The following is an 18,342-nucleotide window of genomic DNA, read 5'->3' as shown; positions in this document are numbered from 1 at the left end:
CTGTCCCAGCATGTCAGATCACAAGGCACAATGCTGTGCCTTAATCAGGGTCTGTAGTTTGTCCATAGATGACCAAGTCAGGTGCATGGATATTAAACTGTCCAGCTACAGCTGCCTGAATGCTTTCCTTTGAACAGCAGCACAGTGTGGGGATTTTGGCAGCATAGTCAGCAAATCAGTGTAATGTTAATTTGTTAGGTCACATAGAAAATGCAGAAAGGTTGGAAGCAAGAGGCTCCAAAGCAGGTGGGAAGGTTTTTAAAAGCACTTAGCATCTATGTGGTGTTTGAGAACTGTGGAAGAGCTGTGCATCCTGAACCAGGTCATGGCTTGGCAAGAAAATAGGCTCAGTGGCCTTCAGACAGTCCACAAGTCTATAAAAGTCTAAAAGTTTTTGAAGCTACTAACGTAAACCCTGCTTTTCATTTCAGCTTAGTACAAAACATAGAACTGTGGCTGCATTTCCAGCTGCTTTCAAGGGCCAGGTGCTGCCCTGGCAGGCACATTGCTCCTGCCAGCAGCATGACCTCTGGGAGCAGCCCTGCTGCAGCTGTGGGCACCCAGCATTGCCCTGGGATTGATTCCCAGCACCTGCTGGCATGCCTGTCCTGCCCTTTCTGCACCCTGGGGCCAGGTGGCAGCAATTGGACCTGTCCACACACCCCAGCTGACAGCACTTGCTCAGCCAGGAGCAGCCTCAGGCAGGTCTTCTTGTGTTTTGGTTGGTCCTTGGCACTTAACTGGAGATTCCCTTTTAGGGAATGGATGGAAGAGCTAAAGAAGGTTACCCTGTTAACAGGCAGATCTAGGAAAACAAAAATCAGATCTTTCTAGGATGGTCTCCTTTTCTGCCAAAAGGTTTTGTGAGACTTTTTATGAATCAGTGTGGAAGCAGGAAAAGCCTTAACTACAAAGCAGCTCAGTGCTGCTGGTCTTTGAATTGAGGAGCCCTCCTGAGGTCTGTGATGAAAGACAGGTATGTTGTTTTGTGTTTTTTTTTTTCCTTCTTCTTCCCCAGGAGAATGATCTCCCTTTCTGTGATTTACTGACTCGAATAAAATAAAACCTAAAGATGACATGTATAGGTTACCTTGTAAGAAGGAAAAGAGAAGTCATGCGCTACTTGGGTTTATTTATTTATTTATTTTAATTTATTAGATGATATTTTCATTGTAGCCGTTCCTGCATTAGAAAAGATAATGTTGGCTGTTGCATGATTGGGTCTGGAGACTTTACCGCTTGTGCAGGTTGCCTTCAAAAATCCATGTTTTTGTTGTGCTACTCCAGCTCCTGTTTCTGCTTCCTTCAAGGGTTTTAATGTCAAAATAGGCTTGAAGTCAGTGCAGATAATAAGGGAAATAATACTTTTACTTAATAGTGGGGGCTTTGACATAGAAAACTAATATAAATATACACACACAGGTGCTTTCACACAAGGGAGAAATCACATTTACAACAGGGCAAAATATGATTATACATTAATACTATATTCAGAACTAATGAGGTACAAAAGGTTGAGTGTTTGTTTGTTTGTTTTCTCTCTAAGCATTCGTCCTTGTACATTGCGTAAACTCTTAACGCTGGAGTTTTCACTTTCAAAAATGCAACATTTCAGAACTTTAACGTAAGAAATTCATTGATTTGCATGCAGGACCACACATTTGGGCTAAACCTTTCTGCCAATTACTACTATTTTCTTTTTGTAGCATGTCCTATAGCAGAACTCTTCGACTGCTACTTTTATTAAGTAAGCCAGAAAACTTCTCCTCCTAGTTTTTTACAATCAAAATCAACAGGTAAGACTCTTTTAAAGGAAACATACCTCTACAAAAATCGTAATTATTCCTCGTTTGTATTATAACTACCTTGAAACTTTCACAGCTGCCAACAACAATGGCATTTAAAAGGTTTGTTAGTGGTAGTATTTAAAAAATACTACTTCAGTCAGAAATAACTGTCAAATGACTCCATGCTATGTCTCTTCCAAGCTATCAGAATAGGTTTTACTTAGCTCAGCATTATCATGATAAGACTTCCCACCTTCCTGACTGCAGGTTTTGCTTTGCTCAGTATCATCATTATAAGATTGTCCCCCTTCTTGATTGCTGGAAACAACTGTCTTCAGCTTTTCCTCAATTTTATCAGCTACAGCACACATTTTTAACGTTCTCAGGCTGCTTAGTAGGGTTCCATAGGCTCCTTTAATCCCATGACTTTGATACCAGGCTTGAAACAGCTTAATCTTCTGTTCAGATGCATCATTAATATTGTCCTGCGATACTTGATCAATGACAGGATCTGATATTTGGCGATAACGGACAAACTTCTTGACTTGTGGGAGTGTCATCTCTTCCACAATAATAGGGATGTGGCTGCTCAGGTCAACATCTAGAAGCATAAAAGGAAATGAATGCTCTTGGCACTGAAATCTTACTGTTCTTTGCTTGTTTAATCACCTATGCTTAGAGTTGATACTTTTTCTATCCAAAACAGACTAAGTTTCAGGTATTCGTGACTCTGTATGTTTTATGTGTGATTTTGCAGTATATTTCAGGTCTGCTTTTACACATTCCTACCAAATGAAGATAATTCAAATATCCAGGGTTGTAACTGTATTGCTTTCGAGCACCTTAAAAAGAACTGAATTCCTTCTGTAACCTCTTTATCCCTCTCGATCATCCAAGCCTGGTCATGACTCCTGTACCTGTTTTGCTCAAAATAGTATTGGGAAATGTCCTGGAATGGGACAGGTTTTTTGTGATAGTAGCCTTGGAGCTTGTATTCTCTTCCTATGGAGTGTTACCACTGTGGTTTTGCCCTTGAATGTATGGTAGGATTGTGTTTTTGTGATTCTACTGCTGGCTGTAGGGCTACTCCATTATCAAAATTATCCATGGTTCTAGAAATCCAGCTTGCTGCCTCCTATTGCCTGTGCTGTATGCAGAAAAGAAATCCACCTATTGTCAATTAGTAGTTGCTTCCTATACAACAGACCTGAGGCAAAAGGTGTGCCTTAACAAGCACATTATAAGTTGGCATTTCTTTAATAAGTGTTCAATGTTGTGCTGAGTGACAGCTCTAGGAAGTGGCAAAGTCTATACAAAAATACCCTTTTCTTTAGAGTAGGATTTACATGTTTGTATTTTTTTTATTCTACTGAATTTTGAGAAATTACTTGTCTCTTACCTGTATATACAAGCGGTATAATCTGAAAAGAGAGGCAAGCAAGAAATGAGTACATAACATTTTTGTTAAATACCAACCATGCATAAACAGATTAACATGAATAAACAGATGTCATAACACAGTTTTCTCCATGATTCCCCTATTCTATGAGCTAGGGAATCAGACTGGACACATTTTGACTTGGGTAAGCTTGGGGAATCACCTCACAATTGCTGTTTCCTAAAAATACACATGGGGAGCAGGTACCCTAGATCAGTGGAGGTATGATGATTTGTTAGGTTTTGATCTTGGTCATGTAACTGAGCACAACAACAAACCCTGAAGAAATAATACAGAGTTCTCTTACTTCTCCCAAGATTCCTTATGGTGAAATTTAATTCACTGATTTCATAGAAGAGAGGCATGCACGTGTTCAGCCAGTATCAGGGTAATTTAAATGGAACAGAGTTCCCTTGCATCAAGCTGAGTTTTATCTGATCTAAGCAATACCACTTACTATTTCAGGGAGTGTTTCACCTGGGTTCTCCTGGCAAGTAAGACCCTTACGTTTTCTCTTGCCTGAAACAGAAAAACACAAAACACTCTTAAAATCCAGGTCAGCATATTCCTCTGGACTCCAAGAATATAAAATTACATCTGAGTAAGCAGCTGAATATCTTATTCAGACTATGTTAGGAATAAGGAAAAGGGGAATCACTTACAGAATATTAATAGTGGTCCAGTTCCTAATAATACTATCACAAGTATGACCACAGCTGCAATGCCCCATGATGGCATTCCTGTTGGAACATTGGAAACATTACGTGAAAGCTAAGCCAAGAAATGCAATACAGCAATACACTAAATTTTTAACAAGATTGCATCAGATTGTAGAGGCCCTTCTGTTGACTCCTGATGGCAGAAGCTAGTGTTTTGTTAGTCTTGACTGTCATGAGTCACCCCCAGAAAGGAGTAATAGCTCCTGCATCTCTACTCTGATCAAGAGAAAAGGGCAATTGTGCTCCACAGGTCAGTACAGGGCCCAGCAGATACAATCCCCTTAGCACTCAGGAATCACTATGGGTCATTGTGTAAAACACTACAATTGCAATAGCCTCTCAAAATGCAGCAGATGCTAGACTCTAAAATGGTACCTTCTGCTCTGCACACAGTGTCTGAAGTTGGAGTACATTCTTCTTCAACTGGGACATTTTCACATCTGCAGAAAAGATGAATTATTGTGGGATTTGTTTCTCTCTCTATAAAGCGTCAAGAGAGCAAATAAAAATCTTCTAACGCTTTTTGTTGGCTAAAGGTGTCATATAACAGAATGTTGGAGTATAGAACTTAACAAGTATGAAAACAGTGTGGGGGAAAAAGCGTGGAAATGATTTTCTAGATGTAACAGTAGATCACACAAAGGCAATAGGAAAGCTTACACACTCCATTATATTATTTTGAAAATGCTATATAGAGTTGCTGGATGTAAACAGACTTTTGGCATGCCTTTGGAAAGCTTGCATGCATGCGAGTTATTTTGACTGAGTGAGGTCAGTTGAACAAGCTAAGTGCAAAGGAAAACTAGTATATTTTCTCTCAGGTTAACATTATCTTAGCCCCAGTCTTGAAACTGTCTGGAAAAAAAAGTGTGATAATATATTATCACTCTCATATTTAACAATGAAAGCATAAACTTACGTGTTACATCGCTCGCAATGTGTAGTACATGGTACAGAACTGCAAAAATAGTTCTGTGCACAGATGCATTCTGTGTTCTGTTTTTTGGTACATTTCTTTCCAACCTGAAAACCTAAAACGAATTCTTAGAGTTTGTTAATTTGAAAAAGTAGGCCTCTGCTCACAAGCTCTTGTCAGACCTGTGTGTTTTTAGCTCTACCACAGCTGGTACTCGTGACCCTTAGTAAGTAGAATGTAGCTTTTATAAGGAACCTTGCGGTGGGAGTACTGGAAACACAAGGATGGCAGAGAGAGACCTCTGCTGGCCAATAGCTCAAAAAACTGATCACACAACAAAAGCACTTGCTAGAAGAGGACTCGTTTGGCACTGCCAAACTTGTCAGCTTCTTTTTCCCGTTAAGAAGTATAAAGAAGGGACCACAAAAGATCACGTACCCCATTTCTCATCTTTACGTCTGAGACAATTTCTTTACTCCCCCTGACAGACAGCAAGTTTTTATCTATTCCTGAGAAGCCTCAATAGTGAGGAATTATCCCACTCCTGGCTAACGTTCCCTGCGTAAGTATCAAACCAAGTGTATTAATTTTCTCCTGTCCTCAATGTATATGAGAAAGAGATCTCCATTTAAGAAAAATTATTTCTGCATAAAGAATTTCTGAAAGTGGAGTTATCTACTATGAAAGCTATTTTCATCTGGTATATAGGACCAGAAGGGATTTTTTGAGTTACTACATAAAAAATAGTAATCCCATTACCTTTAACTGATTCTAATTCATTTCTTACTAATTAACTAGGCATTGTACATAAACTGAATTGTTTCGCTATAGTAATCTTCGTTACCCATCTAAAAATGCTTGTTATAGTAGCTAATGTAAAGCTAACTAAATATAAAGCTAATTTTATATTCCTACAGGTGATCTGAGAACAACCATACTGGAGTTAAGAGCTGTCTCTCTGCTTACCAAACTGGATTTTGGATATGAAGAACGCAGAACTATCATTCTGCAAGTCCAGCTATACTAGAACTACAGGACACCTGGTGAAATTGGTAGGAGATCAGTTTAATGGATTAAAAAAAAAAAAATCTGTGCAGGGTATTTATGCATTGGATAGTGAATTCCTGGAACCTGGTGTCCCCCAACAGGCAAATGCACAAAGGGCTCATAAATGGATTATAATTGACTAGGTGGAGGTGAATTTTCTAATGTTCCCTCCCATAAATGTGGATGCTAGGAGACTTTGCAGGGAACAGAGCACAGCAATTGGGTTTGTGGGTGTGGTTTTTTTTCTTCTCTAAATAGTATCTCTTGCTCACCTAATACTGGGATGGGGGGGCCACTGGCCTGACCCACTAAGGCATGCCACATGCCTTATAGTTTTGTGGTTTGATGCTATATCCCACAAAGCACACTGAATGTATCAAAAAACACCACTCTATCAGCTCCAGAAATTTTAGATATTATCAATTACTTGAGAGACTACAAAAGAAATTGCTGGGAATGCTCCCTTCTCTGCTTCTTACAACACCCCTTTTCTTTTAAATAGAGGATGAAGAAGAGAGAGCAAGCTTTCCTTCATTGACCCTAACCAGTCTGTATAAGGTCTCTTTTTCAAGGAGAAAAGCCTGTGTTCAAAACTGAATGTCTTTGAGGAAACAAAGCTGATTCTTATGTACTAGTTCACATCTCCACCATAAGTTTGAAAACTATCTAGGAAGACAAATTTTTCTGAAGAACCAACATCTTTTGTTAGATCAAGTTATGTACTTAATGAGGGCATGTGAAGACAAAAAGAGGCTTTTGGGAACACAAGACCTCTGAGAACTTACAAGCTATTGGCATCCTCAGGGCTGATAAAGAAAATAAGGTGTGGAATCCTGTGTTTTCTTTTTTTCCAACTGGATTATCAGTGAACTTACTGAGAGATGCTACTTGTCATGCTGGCCACAAGTAGGCTACTACATACCAAATAAATGCGTTATCTGTAGGGTCCTTCATTATAACTCCTAAAATATTACAGTGCTTGTGAGATAATCTGACAGGAACATATCATAATCCAAAATTGAGGCTGATAGAAGCATTAACTACTGTAAGTCCAACTAGCAACATCAGAGCATCTTGGAATAGGTGGGTTGTCTGCCTCTGTGCAAAGTAAAGAAAGGCACTATAGAGGCAAGTGTGGAAACAGGTGGGATGTTACTTTCCAAACGCTTCCTAGATGAGCAAAGGCAGATATAAGGAGAAATAATAGACCAACATAGCTTGTTCTTCATCCTTTTTTGTACTTAACAAAAAGAAACTAGAGGATAAACTTATGACTTTGTCATAAAGTCCTCCATGTCCTACTACTAAAACAATTTAATCTGCATGCTACCCATTGCTTGGGGGTTATGGAGACTTTTCAGTTCAATCTTGTCTTAAATAAGACTCACTGCTATTTCTATAGACATACCAAATTCGCTGTCGCACGAAGCACATCTCTTACACTCTCTCTCATCGTTGGCATGATCCATGTACTCTCCAGAGTTACATGATACACAGTGTTCTCCAGTGTTTGTTGGGCAGTCAGTATTTTTAACATAACCTGTAGAGACAGAGAAACAAGAATAAGATTTATACCTTTGGACAAAAGCCATCAGCTCTAATCAGATTTTGGTTTTAATCCCTAATACCTTTTGACTTACAAATACGAACAGAATCCATATTCTTTATGCATACATATGTGTTCTTCAGGACGGTAGTATACATCAAATTCTGATTATCCTTCCCTCTTCCTCCAACTTATTACTGAAGGAGAACACACCAAACAAAACTGAACATGTAAAACTCTAAAACCCATGAATGCATGGAGTATCTCATTGGCAAAACCCTGTGTTTGTACTTATATACAGCTTTCAAAAAGTTTTTATAAGTAATAGGTTTTTTTTTCCTGTCATGAGCATGTAATGTGTGAACTGCTATCTGTGGTGAGAAGTTACTGGTGCACTGAGCTCAAGAAATACTTTTGAAGTGTATGATGTCCTGTAATAGAGAAAGATATGGTTGGACAGAAGCACTGCAACCAGAAAGCCACAGCATGCCATGTAGTTATCTCGGCAAAAAGCAGTTGTGCATGTTGTGGTTTCCACTTTTAAAGACTGTCTTGAAAAGCCATTATACTCACCAGGTTCACATTTCTTGCAACACTGACCATTTAAATTGTACTCATCCTCAGTACATTTAATTTCCCTCTTAGCAATGATCCTCTTTCTTGTAATAGATCTATTGTATGCTACATGTATGGGATGTTCAGTATCATCTTTACACTCTGCTTCAGTAATTAAGACAGCCACCTAGGAGAGAAGAACATCAAATTATACAAGCAATTGTCAAGGACTGTAGGTGCATGTTACTACTAGCACAGAGCTACATCAGCATTGTCATTCCATTACTAAAAATATTCATATTCACCCCCTTACTGAAGTTCTCGTTCTCACTTTTTTTTCCAATTCAATTATTTTTCTCCTTAGCAGATGATGCCTATATAGTCCTAAAAGAATATTATTCGTCTTCCAAACTAATTTACACTCCTGTTCCATTTCTTTGAATGCATTCTCAAGTTAAATTGTATAATGCTTTTTTTCTCCTATCTTACTAGTCAATAGTAACTTTACTTGCCATCACTGTCCTCTCTCTTCATAATAAAGTACTGTGGACCAGAGAGAGGCCAAACCACTCCTTTTTCTCTTTTGGGTGTAAAGAGGGAAAGAGAGAAGGATGGATCTACCATGATTTACCTTACTCTTCACAATAGTTTGTGGGAAAGTCTGTAGATGACTTGCATGCACTAAGTATGACATATCTCCTGTCTATATAGTGGAGCTATGTAATGAACTGACAGCTCGGTGGCTGGAGAACTAGGTTCCATCCCTGAAATACTATTATGCAGGAGAGTTAAATGAGAGCTTGCCTTTAGTTAGCCCAGTTTCTGCTGATATTATGGACTGATTTGAACATTTTGACCTTTTTATTTTACTTTTCTGATACTATCTGTGTGGAGTGGCAACAGAAAAAAAAATTAAGACAGTCCTTGCCTTGAAGAGTTCACAGTCTTAACTGCAAACTTAAGCTCTACATTCGCTGTTCTTGCTCCTCCTTTAATTACAGAATACTGTTTCCTAATTCACAAAAGACGTAAAAATATAAATTATGAGGGGAAGGGGAAAAATGATGCCTGGAAACAAATGGACCAGTGCTATTGTCCTTGGCAAAATGGAAGAACAGGCCAGTTGTAAAGGAGAGGGACAGAGAGTCCCTTTTTTCAGAAAGAGATTAGAGGGTAATGAGACACAATAAAATGTGTAGTCCTCGTACCCATGGCACAGTGGATGGGCTACAGAAGTCCTGCTAATTGCATATTTGCTTGCATTTTAAATCAGTATGCAAAATACCTTGACTCAAATAATTGATTATATGAAAGAGGTTAATTCTGAATGGTTAGCCTTTAGCACTTTGGAGTTGCAGCTTAATACAAACTTGACTGTGTCTATTAATGCTGGCTGCAAAGGATATGCTATATGTATATTTAAGCAACTTTCTCCTAGTTTGAAAACTGGTTATTTTTACTGTTAGACTTTTATTTACTTATTTTCCCTGACAGAGGGTGATATTTAATGGTTGGCTCATTCAGTCTTCATGAAGTTGTGTGAAACTGCTTGGATGCCCACCGTAACTTTAGCTAGATGTAGAAAACTCTTGTAATTATCTGAACTTACTGAAAAAGAGAGGGTTGGATTTCCAACTGCACGCCACCTCTGGGAGCCAGGCCGGGAGGTCAGCCCTGTGGGGCGGCCACCATCCTGCCTAGCTCGGCTTTCCCTGGACGAGGGTGAAGCCCCTCACCTGGGGGTGAAGCCCCTCGCCTCTGCTCCTCCGCCACATGTAGGGATGGGCCAAGGGAGGGGAGGGGATGGTTGCACTGTCTCTCGAGCCGAACCAGGAGCATCGTGACACCCCAGCTGGAGTGAGGGTCTGGAAACGGGGTGGAGAGGCCAGGGCCAGTGGCTCTGGCAACCCCGAGGCAGCCGTCGCAGCCCCAGGAAGCCCGATGGTGCCAGACTTTCAGACCCATGTGCAGGTGCGTGGCTGGGGCACGTGGAGGGCAGATGCGAGCGGCGCTCACAGCAGAAGGAAGTCGGTGGGGAAGTGACTGCTCGGTCTCTCCCCTCTGATGGACTAACTGTGACTCAGTGGGGACAAGTGGCACAGCACCGACCTGCTCCCAAGCACACAGCCAGCGCTCGGAGGTGCCTGCCCGCTTCTTGCCAGCCTTTACCCTGCCGCGGCACTAGGCTGGCTCCCTCCTCCTCATCCGCCCTCGCCCGGCACCTGGCCACACTCTGTGCCCGCTGGGGAGCTGCCCACCCTGCTCTGGCACACGTGTCTCCCGTGTCAGAGCTGTGAAGCAGCACTCGTGGCTTTTGGGGAGTAAAGAGAAGACGTGGGGCTACGCTAGTGGAAAGAAAATGTACAGAGAATCGTGTAGGAAAGAGGATAAAATGAAAGAAAAAAAAACTTTCTAAATGACTACTACGAATAAAACTTAGTACAATTGCTTCTAGGGTCTACTCAACCACTGCAAACGCAGTGCGCGCATGGACAATCTTTCCTCAAGCAAAACTCAAGCTTACACAAATAAGCTAGGCTGATAGATTTGGGAGGGAAGCGGTGTGGTTGTGGTGGTTGTTTTTTTTGTTTGTTTGTGTTTTTTTTTTTTGGATGGAAGCCCTCCACTGTCACTTGTAGAGGTGAACTTCCTGGTATGTTTAAAAGAAGTGGGGAACACTTCTCAGAAATTGACTTTTAAGCAGCCCCGAAAGCCTACGTAGCTTCTGCTTGTAGAGTCTCCCTGCAGTGCCTTCTTGCACAAGGAATAATGAGAAAACCTTTGGAGATGTTAGCTTTCAAAGTAACACCCTAATTTTAATTTTTTTTTTCTCCTCCTGTATTTGCACCCTCTTAAAATCATTCCATTTGCTACATAAAAGTGTTGGTCTGCCCTTTCTTACAGGAAAAAAGTCAGTAGTCATTTAGCTTCCGGAGCATACTTTAACTCCTCTCCTCGTTGTCGCTGCGCAGCAAGTGCTACTAGCAGAACGCACTGCAGGGGTTTTCAGAGGCAGGGGTGATAGGTACTTTTTTATGATGTGTATATTCAAAGGGAGGCTGTGCGTTTTCAGTCCAAAATGACTCACAGAGGGTCTGTTCTACCTTTCTCATAGTAAACTAAAACCAGTTGTCACATCTGAAGATGGAGTGAACTGAGCAGTCCATAGGAGTAGAAGCAATCAGGGATATCTAACCTTAGCAGAATCCATAAGAATTATCACATGGGCACAAATTTTTTGGTTTCACTCCTTTTTCATTGCTTTTCAAGTGCCTAAGCATTTGAGACCTTTCTATCTTTTCCCTCCTCTCCTTTCCTTCACTCTTACAGTGTCCTTCAAAATGCTTTCAGCAACAGGCATCTGCTAAGGAGATGTAGAAAACCTGTCTTCATCTGTGTTCCCAGGGCAGCGACAAGAGCTTTATTTTCCTGAAAGTCATGATTTTGGGACTCCCTGTCCTCAGATTCTTTCTGCATCCGAGTGTTCTTCATAATGGATCAAAGTCCTTGGATGCAAAACTTTCAGCAGACCCACCTCATGGGGCTGAAATATCACTTTGGAAGCGTGTGAATATGTTATTCGCATACAGGCCTTTTGCAAGCTTTACAACATTTCACCCTCTAAGTAAAAAATTGTCTCTTTCTCCTGTTATCTCTATAATACATTTGACTTTTGTCAGCTGCTTCTCCCATTTCTAAACCATAAACACCTACAGATGAGAAGGGCAATATCTTCAGCACTTGGTGGCCTTTTTTTTCCTTCAACATTTATTATATGGGGGTAACGTGCACGAGTTCATCGGGGCTTTCTAAGTGGTTTAAAAAAAAAAAACACAGGTGGGGGTGGGAGGATTTTTCTTGCTTTTTTGAATAATGGGAGCTAAGAAAAACTTTTCTAATTTTTGATTTGCTTCTGGTATTTCTTTGACAAATGGTTGCTAGAGTTAGCGCAATTTTAATACAGTTTTCCATGTAATTAGTCTCCCTTGTGCTAACCCATTTCAGGATGGCTTTGTCAGAGAAATGAATTCTACACTGCTCGTTAAGAGGATTCTCTGCTTAGTTCTTTTAGTATGACATTAATTTCCGCTTCCACTATCTTTAGGATCAATTTTTCCCCATCTATTTTTTCCCCCCATGAAGGCAGAAGGTGGTAGTTAGCACCAAAACAGCCATTGAAAACAGTATGTCTTTACATTCTAAAATCTTTTATGAGAAGGACTAAGAGTGCAGTTCTGTTTTCTGAAGCCTAGTGATGGGAGCTGGTACTTCCCCACAGATAGAAGCATCGTAGCCTCCTGAAATTTTAAGTGAGGTTCATGCGTTCAGTGCCTGTAAGACTAATAACCCTCAGTTACTGTCATGTCTTAAAGTAGTTGTCCAAATTCAATCCATTACTATTTCACATCTCAGCTGTCTCACATGCAAATCACAGCAGTATACTGGGGGACAAGGATACTATGATAGGTTGTTTGGATTTTGTATTTTTTTAGGAGCACTGTGCTAATAAACACTTAATAAATACTATTGAATTAGAGACTTGGAACAGTATTAACAGTTCCCACCTCTATTTGACAATATTGGCAATATTTGACAATATTGACAATTAGTAAGAGATGGACAGAACAGAAATTACGAACTTTTCTCCCTTTTCCTTTTGTAACGTGATACAATTTGCTTGTAGCTACTTTCTCTTTGCTTAGTGAGTTGCCTCAAATATAAAGACAGTTAACTGTGGAAACATGAGCAGACAAGCATTTTCAGAATTGGAGTGTTTATACTTTTCACTCGAGTCCTGGGTCATCCCATGACTTTATGGCTGCTTATGTATATACATTTAAAATGTGCATTGGTCCTGTGGGAAATAAGAAATAAGGGTTGGCACAGTAAAGTAGGAGTCCTGTTTTCAAAGGCATGTCTTCTAAATTTCCAGAAGACTGCCTGCTTTGTAAATAATTCTATCAGATCATTACGAAGTATTTACATCACATTTCACTGTCTTGAGGCAGTCTGTTCCTCTACAGCATGTCTCTGAATGGTATGTGGTTTTGTGGCCCGTTTTACGGGGTAAAGTTAGATGTTTTCTAGCTATATAGGCCAGTGCTACATTGCTCTGTAACTGCTTCTACTTTAGCGCAATATGGAGTTGCTTGCAAAATTGAGGTTTAATTCAACAATCTACTTTCATGTTCTGGATTAATCAAGTGAGCAAGTCAAATGTTGCCCAGGTTTACTGATTTTGTAAGTAGTGGAACGACATACTAATTATATGTGTATATATATATATATATTTTTTTTTTTAATAGGATGCATGTGGGAGAGCTGCAGTCTTTCCAAAGGATAGCAAAACTTGGAAAAAATTGGAAAGTAAGAATAGGAATGATCTTTCTTTTCTGGGTGTAGGTAAGAGAAGGTGTTTTTTTTCTCTTAATTTATGTTCTGAGTAGTTTTAAGATACTGAACTAGACTGACACTTGTGCCAGTTGTTTGCTGCTCCTGTACAGGGACAGATAATATACAATTCTGTCAGTAGCTGGAAATTCTTCCTTGTATTTAACTACACCCTGGCGCTTTGTGCAGGGGCATGGGTAGAACCTGATAAATCACTTCTTGTTTATGACCTGTTGTCGTATGACAAATCAGATGAGAAACTGAATAATTTCCGCCTGCCCACCAGAACCTAACCTGCCGCCCCCCAAGCATCCTCTGTTCATTAGCGGTGTAACCACACCGTGACACCTTTTGGAGTAGGAATTCTAGCAAGTTCTTCTCGGAGGAAGCGAGGAGTGGGGCTGGGGGCACAACCTGTACACCAGGCGCATGCAGGGCTCGGCTCTGCTACGGCACAGGGATCGCTGCCACGGATATGGTCCCTGCTTCCCCGCTGCTGCCCATGCCAGGGTCCCTGGCCAAGGAGCCCTGCTCCTGGAGCTCTAGAGGTCCTAGACCCTTGCTCCTCCTAGACCTTGAGGTCTAACCCACCTGTGCTGGAAGGGCCCTGTGCTGCAGCACCTCCTTACCTCCCTCGCTGGCTCTCCACAAGGGGAGCGATAAATAACGAACTTAGCCGGGTGACCCGAGCCCTGAAGCTGCCGAGCCTCGTCCCGCGCGGGAGGAACGACCAAGGCGAGAGGAAGGCCCTGCCCCGCTTGCCGGTAAACGCCCGCACTTCACCGTGCTCAACCTCGCCTGCCTCTCCAGCCTTCCCTGGCTCGTCGCTGGCAGGGGGCCAAAGCTCAGCTGTTCGCCTGGGGCTGCCGGCCCGGCCCGGCCCGGCCCGCCTCGCCTCGGGGCTGAGAGCCCGCAGCAGCCGGCCCCGGGTGGAGGGCGCCCGGCCCCGGCTGCTGCACAGCGCCCGCTGCCCTCCTCCTGCGGCTGTGGCAGCGGAGAGCCTGAACTCGAGGGATTGTAAAGTTAAAAGCAAACAAACAAAACAACCGCACGCAACACCAGACCCAAGCAAATCGCCTCAATTTCCGAGAAAAGAAGTTCCCTTGCCGCCGGCCGTCCCGCAGCGCCCCGCGCCCCGTCCCGGCCGCAGCCGCCCGCCCCGCTGCCCGGCGGGCACTTACGAAGAGCAGGGCGAGGAGTCCCCGGGCCATGCCCTAGCGCTGTCCCGCAGCCTCTGGCGAAGCGAAAGCGGCGCGGCTTCTGCCGGGCTCCTCCCATGTTGGTAAACACGAAGCGGGCCCGCCCCGGCCCAGCGCCGGGGAGCGGCGGGGCCTGGCGGAGGCGGGCGGTGTCCTTACCTCGCCGGGGGAGGCAGCCAGGCACGGGGCTCGGCGCTGTGAGGGGCCCCGAGGCAGCCCCCTTCTCTCAACCCGCCTTCTGTCAGCCCCCCACCGAGGGCACTCTCTCTGTGCGGGAGAGGCTGGGTCTGGGGCAGGGAATCCTCAATCCGCAGGCATTTGGAGCAGGCCGAGCTCATCAAAAGGGTCGCTGCGGCTTCGTAGCTAGTTTCAGCCACTTTGTTTTCTGCAAACTTCTAGTGGTTTGAAGTGCCAGTAGGTTGGTGGCCTCCTCAGTAGTGTTAGGAGTAACACGACACTATCAGTTATTGACACATTTCTTGATATTTCATGTGATGCCATTGCCCCGGGAAGACCATGGTTGTAACTGAGCTGGCGCTTTCGTTTTAAGCACCCTTTCTCAGTAGTTTGTGAATCACCTCTTTGGATTTTCTGCTGGCATGGCTCCTACCTGCAGATAAACTCCATACTTGCAGATAAGCTGAGTTCATATATCATCAAAAAATAGTGACTGTTTTAAATATTTCAGGCTTTTTGACCACTTCCGCATAAAACTAGGAGGTGACACCGTGGTGACACAGTGTTGGAGATGGTGCCTTTGGGGTATCCTGTAGCAACCAACTCTTTTCCTTCCCATGTGGCAGTATGGAACGTGATGGAGAGAACACCCAACACAATTACACCCCCCCAGGAGGTGTAATTGAGTGCATGGGTGTATCTGTTTTGTGGTGGAGTACTTTTGTCTTGGTAGGTAGCTGTGAGATAAGTTTGAAAAGCCACCAGATTCTCGTGAAAACAACAGTGCCTGCATGTGATTGGAGTCACCTCGTGGCTGGTAACTGTAGCAGTTTGGGTTTTTGATGAAGTCATAGATACAAACCATGAGAGCAATTTTTTGTTTGTTTGTTTAATTATTCCGAGGCGATATTGTTGGGCACCGCAGAGTTGTGCTTTCATCTTTTGCACTCATCTTTGGGTTGTGGCAGCATTTTTGGCTGGTAGAAGTGACAGCTTTGACTGTTTTCTTTATTCTCTCATCATCTAAAGTTTGATTCATGTGTCAGTTAAGCTCTTAGCGAGAATGGGAGATGTTGCATTATTTTTCTTACCAGTAGATGTCCTTGAACCTTTCCTAATATGCAAAGAGGGATTACCGCACGGAAAGATCAAATTCCAGGACTAGTTAACATGTATCAAGCTGACTTTTTAGTTTCTTTGCAGCTCTGCCTTTGAAAATGACAGGTTTTGGAACTAAGGTGAAGTTGTTGACCTACTCACTGTGCTGTTTTGATTTATGTGTGAGGTTTTGCTGTTGTTCTGTGTCCACATATGTGCACTGATCATAGCAAATTCTGTTAAAAATAGCTGCAGAAATGCCTAAGGAATACGTCTGGACATGTAACTGCAATGTTCTGACTTTGAGAGTCACTAGACATTATATTTAAGCCTTAATTGGCATTGAACTGTTTTTTCCTTGCCCAGAAGCTTACTTGCACCTAGAACAACTAACTCCATTAGGATATTATGACATTGTAAACTGCTGTATTTTGAGAAGGCTGACTTAAGTAGTCTCTCCAGGTCATAAAAATTTGTCAAGGTAAAATAAAACATGATCAAGGAACCAGGGGCCTGTGCATTGTATTGGTCTGACTTCCAGGAGTTGGACTCGATGATCCTTATGGGTCCCTTCCAGCTCGGGATATTCTATGACTTCAAAATGTTGAATCCACTTTTACGTTCTAGAGGGAAAATAATAGAGGAAAAAAGACATAAGAGCTAACTTGATTTCTACCACTTTGTTGTTGTTGTTAAATTATTACAGATTTTTTAAAATTAAAATTACTGATTTTTTTTAATAATTGGTTTAGGTTTGTTTTTGCATGTTGGTGATTATTTAGCAATTCTTTTGTGCTAAGATTGGGCAATTTAGATTAATGTAATGTAATTTAACTGAAGTGGTTCCATGAAACATAAATTCTCCTTTGACCTACAGTACATGTTAGAAGATTACTGTTGCACAGAAGACTGGGGTACATTAACACACTAAATGTAGGAGTTGTTGAAATTGAGAAGGGTTATGAACTCCTCAATACAATTGTCCTCATGCTAACTTTGCATTTTCTTGTCTTGTGTATATTGACTTATTCCCCTGTCTTTCAGTAGACAGTAAGTTTGCCTTGAAATGTAATTAAGGGAGAAAACTGTTGTATTTGGTCAACTTGGTTTGGCTGAAAAGGGAGGAAAATAGGAGAGAATACAGAACATACATTTCGGAGATATTAAAATGAAACATTTTGTTATGTGATTCATGTTTTCTAAGTAACCTGAATTTTAAAGGCGGGGTAGGGTGGGGATTTAATAAAAAAAAATAATTAATAATCAGACCCAAAGTAGAGCAATTCTGTTTCACATTCTAACTCTGTCTTGTTTTGCTTTCCTGTTCTGCCTCTTCCCTCCCTCGTATATGTTCAGAACAACCTGATTTGACTTTTGGTTTAAGTGCAAGACAGAGGCAAGATAGAGCATTGTGAGTGGGTTACTCAGTCAGCATCTCCTTTTTTTTGTTGGTTCAAAACCCTTTTGGTTCCACGATTCTTGTCATAAACATTGGATGATCCTTCTGCTAAAAGATCTGAGTGGAATCAGTCCTTAAATCATCAGCTCTTATTGAGTCCGATTTTATGGTGGAATGCTTTGCCCTTAGTTGTCCAGACTTAACAGAATGGTTGAGGTTGGAAGGGACCTCCAGAGTTCCTCTAGCCCAACACCTCTGCTCAAGTAGGGTCACCTAGAGCATGTTACACAGGATGGCATCTAAGTGGGTTTTGAATATCTCCAAAGGAGACTCCCCAGCCTCTCTGGGCAGCCTGTTCCAGTCACCTGAACTGTAAAGAAGTTTTTCCTCGTATGATGATGAAACCTCCTGTGGTTCAATTTATACCCATTACCCCTTGTCCTATCACTGGCCACCACTGAGAAGAGTTTGGCCCCATCCACTTTACATTGTCCCCTCAGGTATTTATAGAGGTTGATAAGATCCCCTCTCAACCTCCCCTTCCCTAGGCTAAACAGGCCGAGCTCACTTAATCTTTCCTCATAGGACAGATGCCTCTCTGATCATCTCCTCTGAAACATTAAAATGGTGACCTTGCTCCAGCCACTGGCTGCACGCTTAGTTCTGTGGTTTTGTGGACCAGAGATACTCTGTAATGACTGTAGCTATTGGCTGTGTTGTTGCAGTGTGATACAGCCTGCTTCTAAAGATTCAGTGTCACTCTTGGCCCGTTCTGAGGTGCTACTTATAATCGCTGGGGTTAGTGATGTAGTGAAAGCATCTTGGTCGGATGATGTGGTAGCGAAGCCCTGTATTGGCCCAACACAGAGAGGAAGCTGATGCAGCAGCGTAGAAGTGCGAAAGTGGTGTTTACAAACACTGCTTCTTCCCGTGCCGTCCTGCAAGGCTGCTGCTGGGTGGTGTTACTCAAAACGAATCAGGGAGTTCTGGCACATGGTGTGCAAATTGTAATTGGATAATCGGGCCTGCAGAGCCATAAATGATAATGTATATTAAAAAAGAAAAAAAAA

The 18,342-nt window shown here is 42.2% G+C and overlaps 1 protein-coding gene and 1 long non-coding RNA gene across 2 annotated transcripts in view; one reads left to right on the top strand and one right to left on the bottom strand.

Annotated features, from left to right (window-relative positions):
* The window catches only part of LOC121073440, a 57,146-nt gene that overhangs the window by 29,156 nt on the left and 9,648 nt on the right, over nucleotides 1–18,342 (top strand). Inside the window, exons 4-5 of the long non-coding RNA XR_005821712.1 lie at nucleotides 5,778–5,912; nucleotides 13,315–13,411. This is a non-coding gene — a long non-coding RNA (uncharacterized LOC121073440). The remainder of the gene's footprint in view (nucleotides 1–5,777; nucleotides 5,913–13,314; nucleotides 13,412–18,342) is intronic.
* FAS (Fas cell surface death receptor) lies at nucleotides 1,124–18,321 on the bottom strand. Its single transcript, XM_040564303.1, has 9 exons — nucleotides 14,581–18,321; nucleotides 8,027–8,195; nucleotides 7,316–7,447; nucleotides 4,864–4,975; nucleotides 4,320–4,384; nucleotides 3,888–3,965; nucleotides 3,683–3,744; nucleotides 3,187–3,208; nucleotides 1,124–2,388 (listed from the first exon to the last, which is right to left on the bottom strand). Exons 1-9 carry the CDS (start codon nucleotides 14,608–14,610, stop codon nucleotides 1,973–1,975), a joined length of 1,086 nt encoding a protein of 361 aa, XP_040420237.1. The 5' UTR covers nucleotides 14,611–18,321; the 3' UTR covers nucleotides 1,124–1,972.

The sequence above is a fragment of the Cygnus olor genome, chromosome 7 (assembly GCF_009769625.2).
Source record: "Cygnus olor isolate bCygOlo1 chromosome 7, bCygOlo1.pri.v2, whole genome shotgun sequence".
NCBI classification, from domain to species: Eukaryota; Metazoa; Chordata; class Aves; order Anseriformes; family Anatidae; genus Cygnus; species Cygnus olor.
The sequence above is the reverse complement of the archived record's forward strand: the minus strand, read 5'-3'. Positions and strand labels throughout refer to the sequence as shown.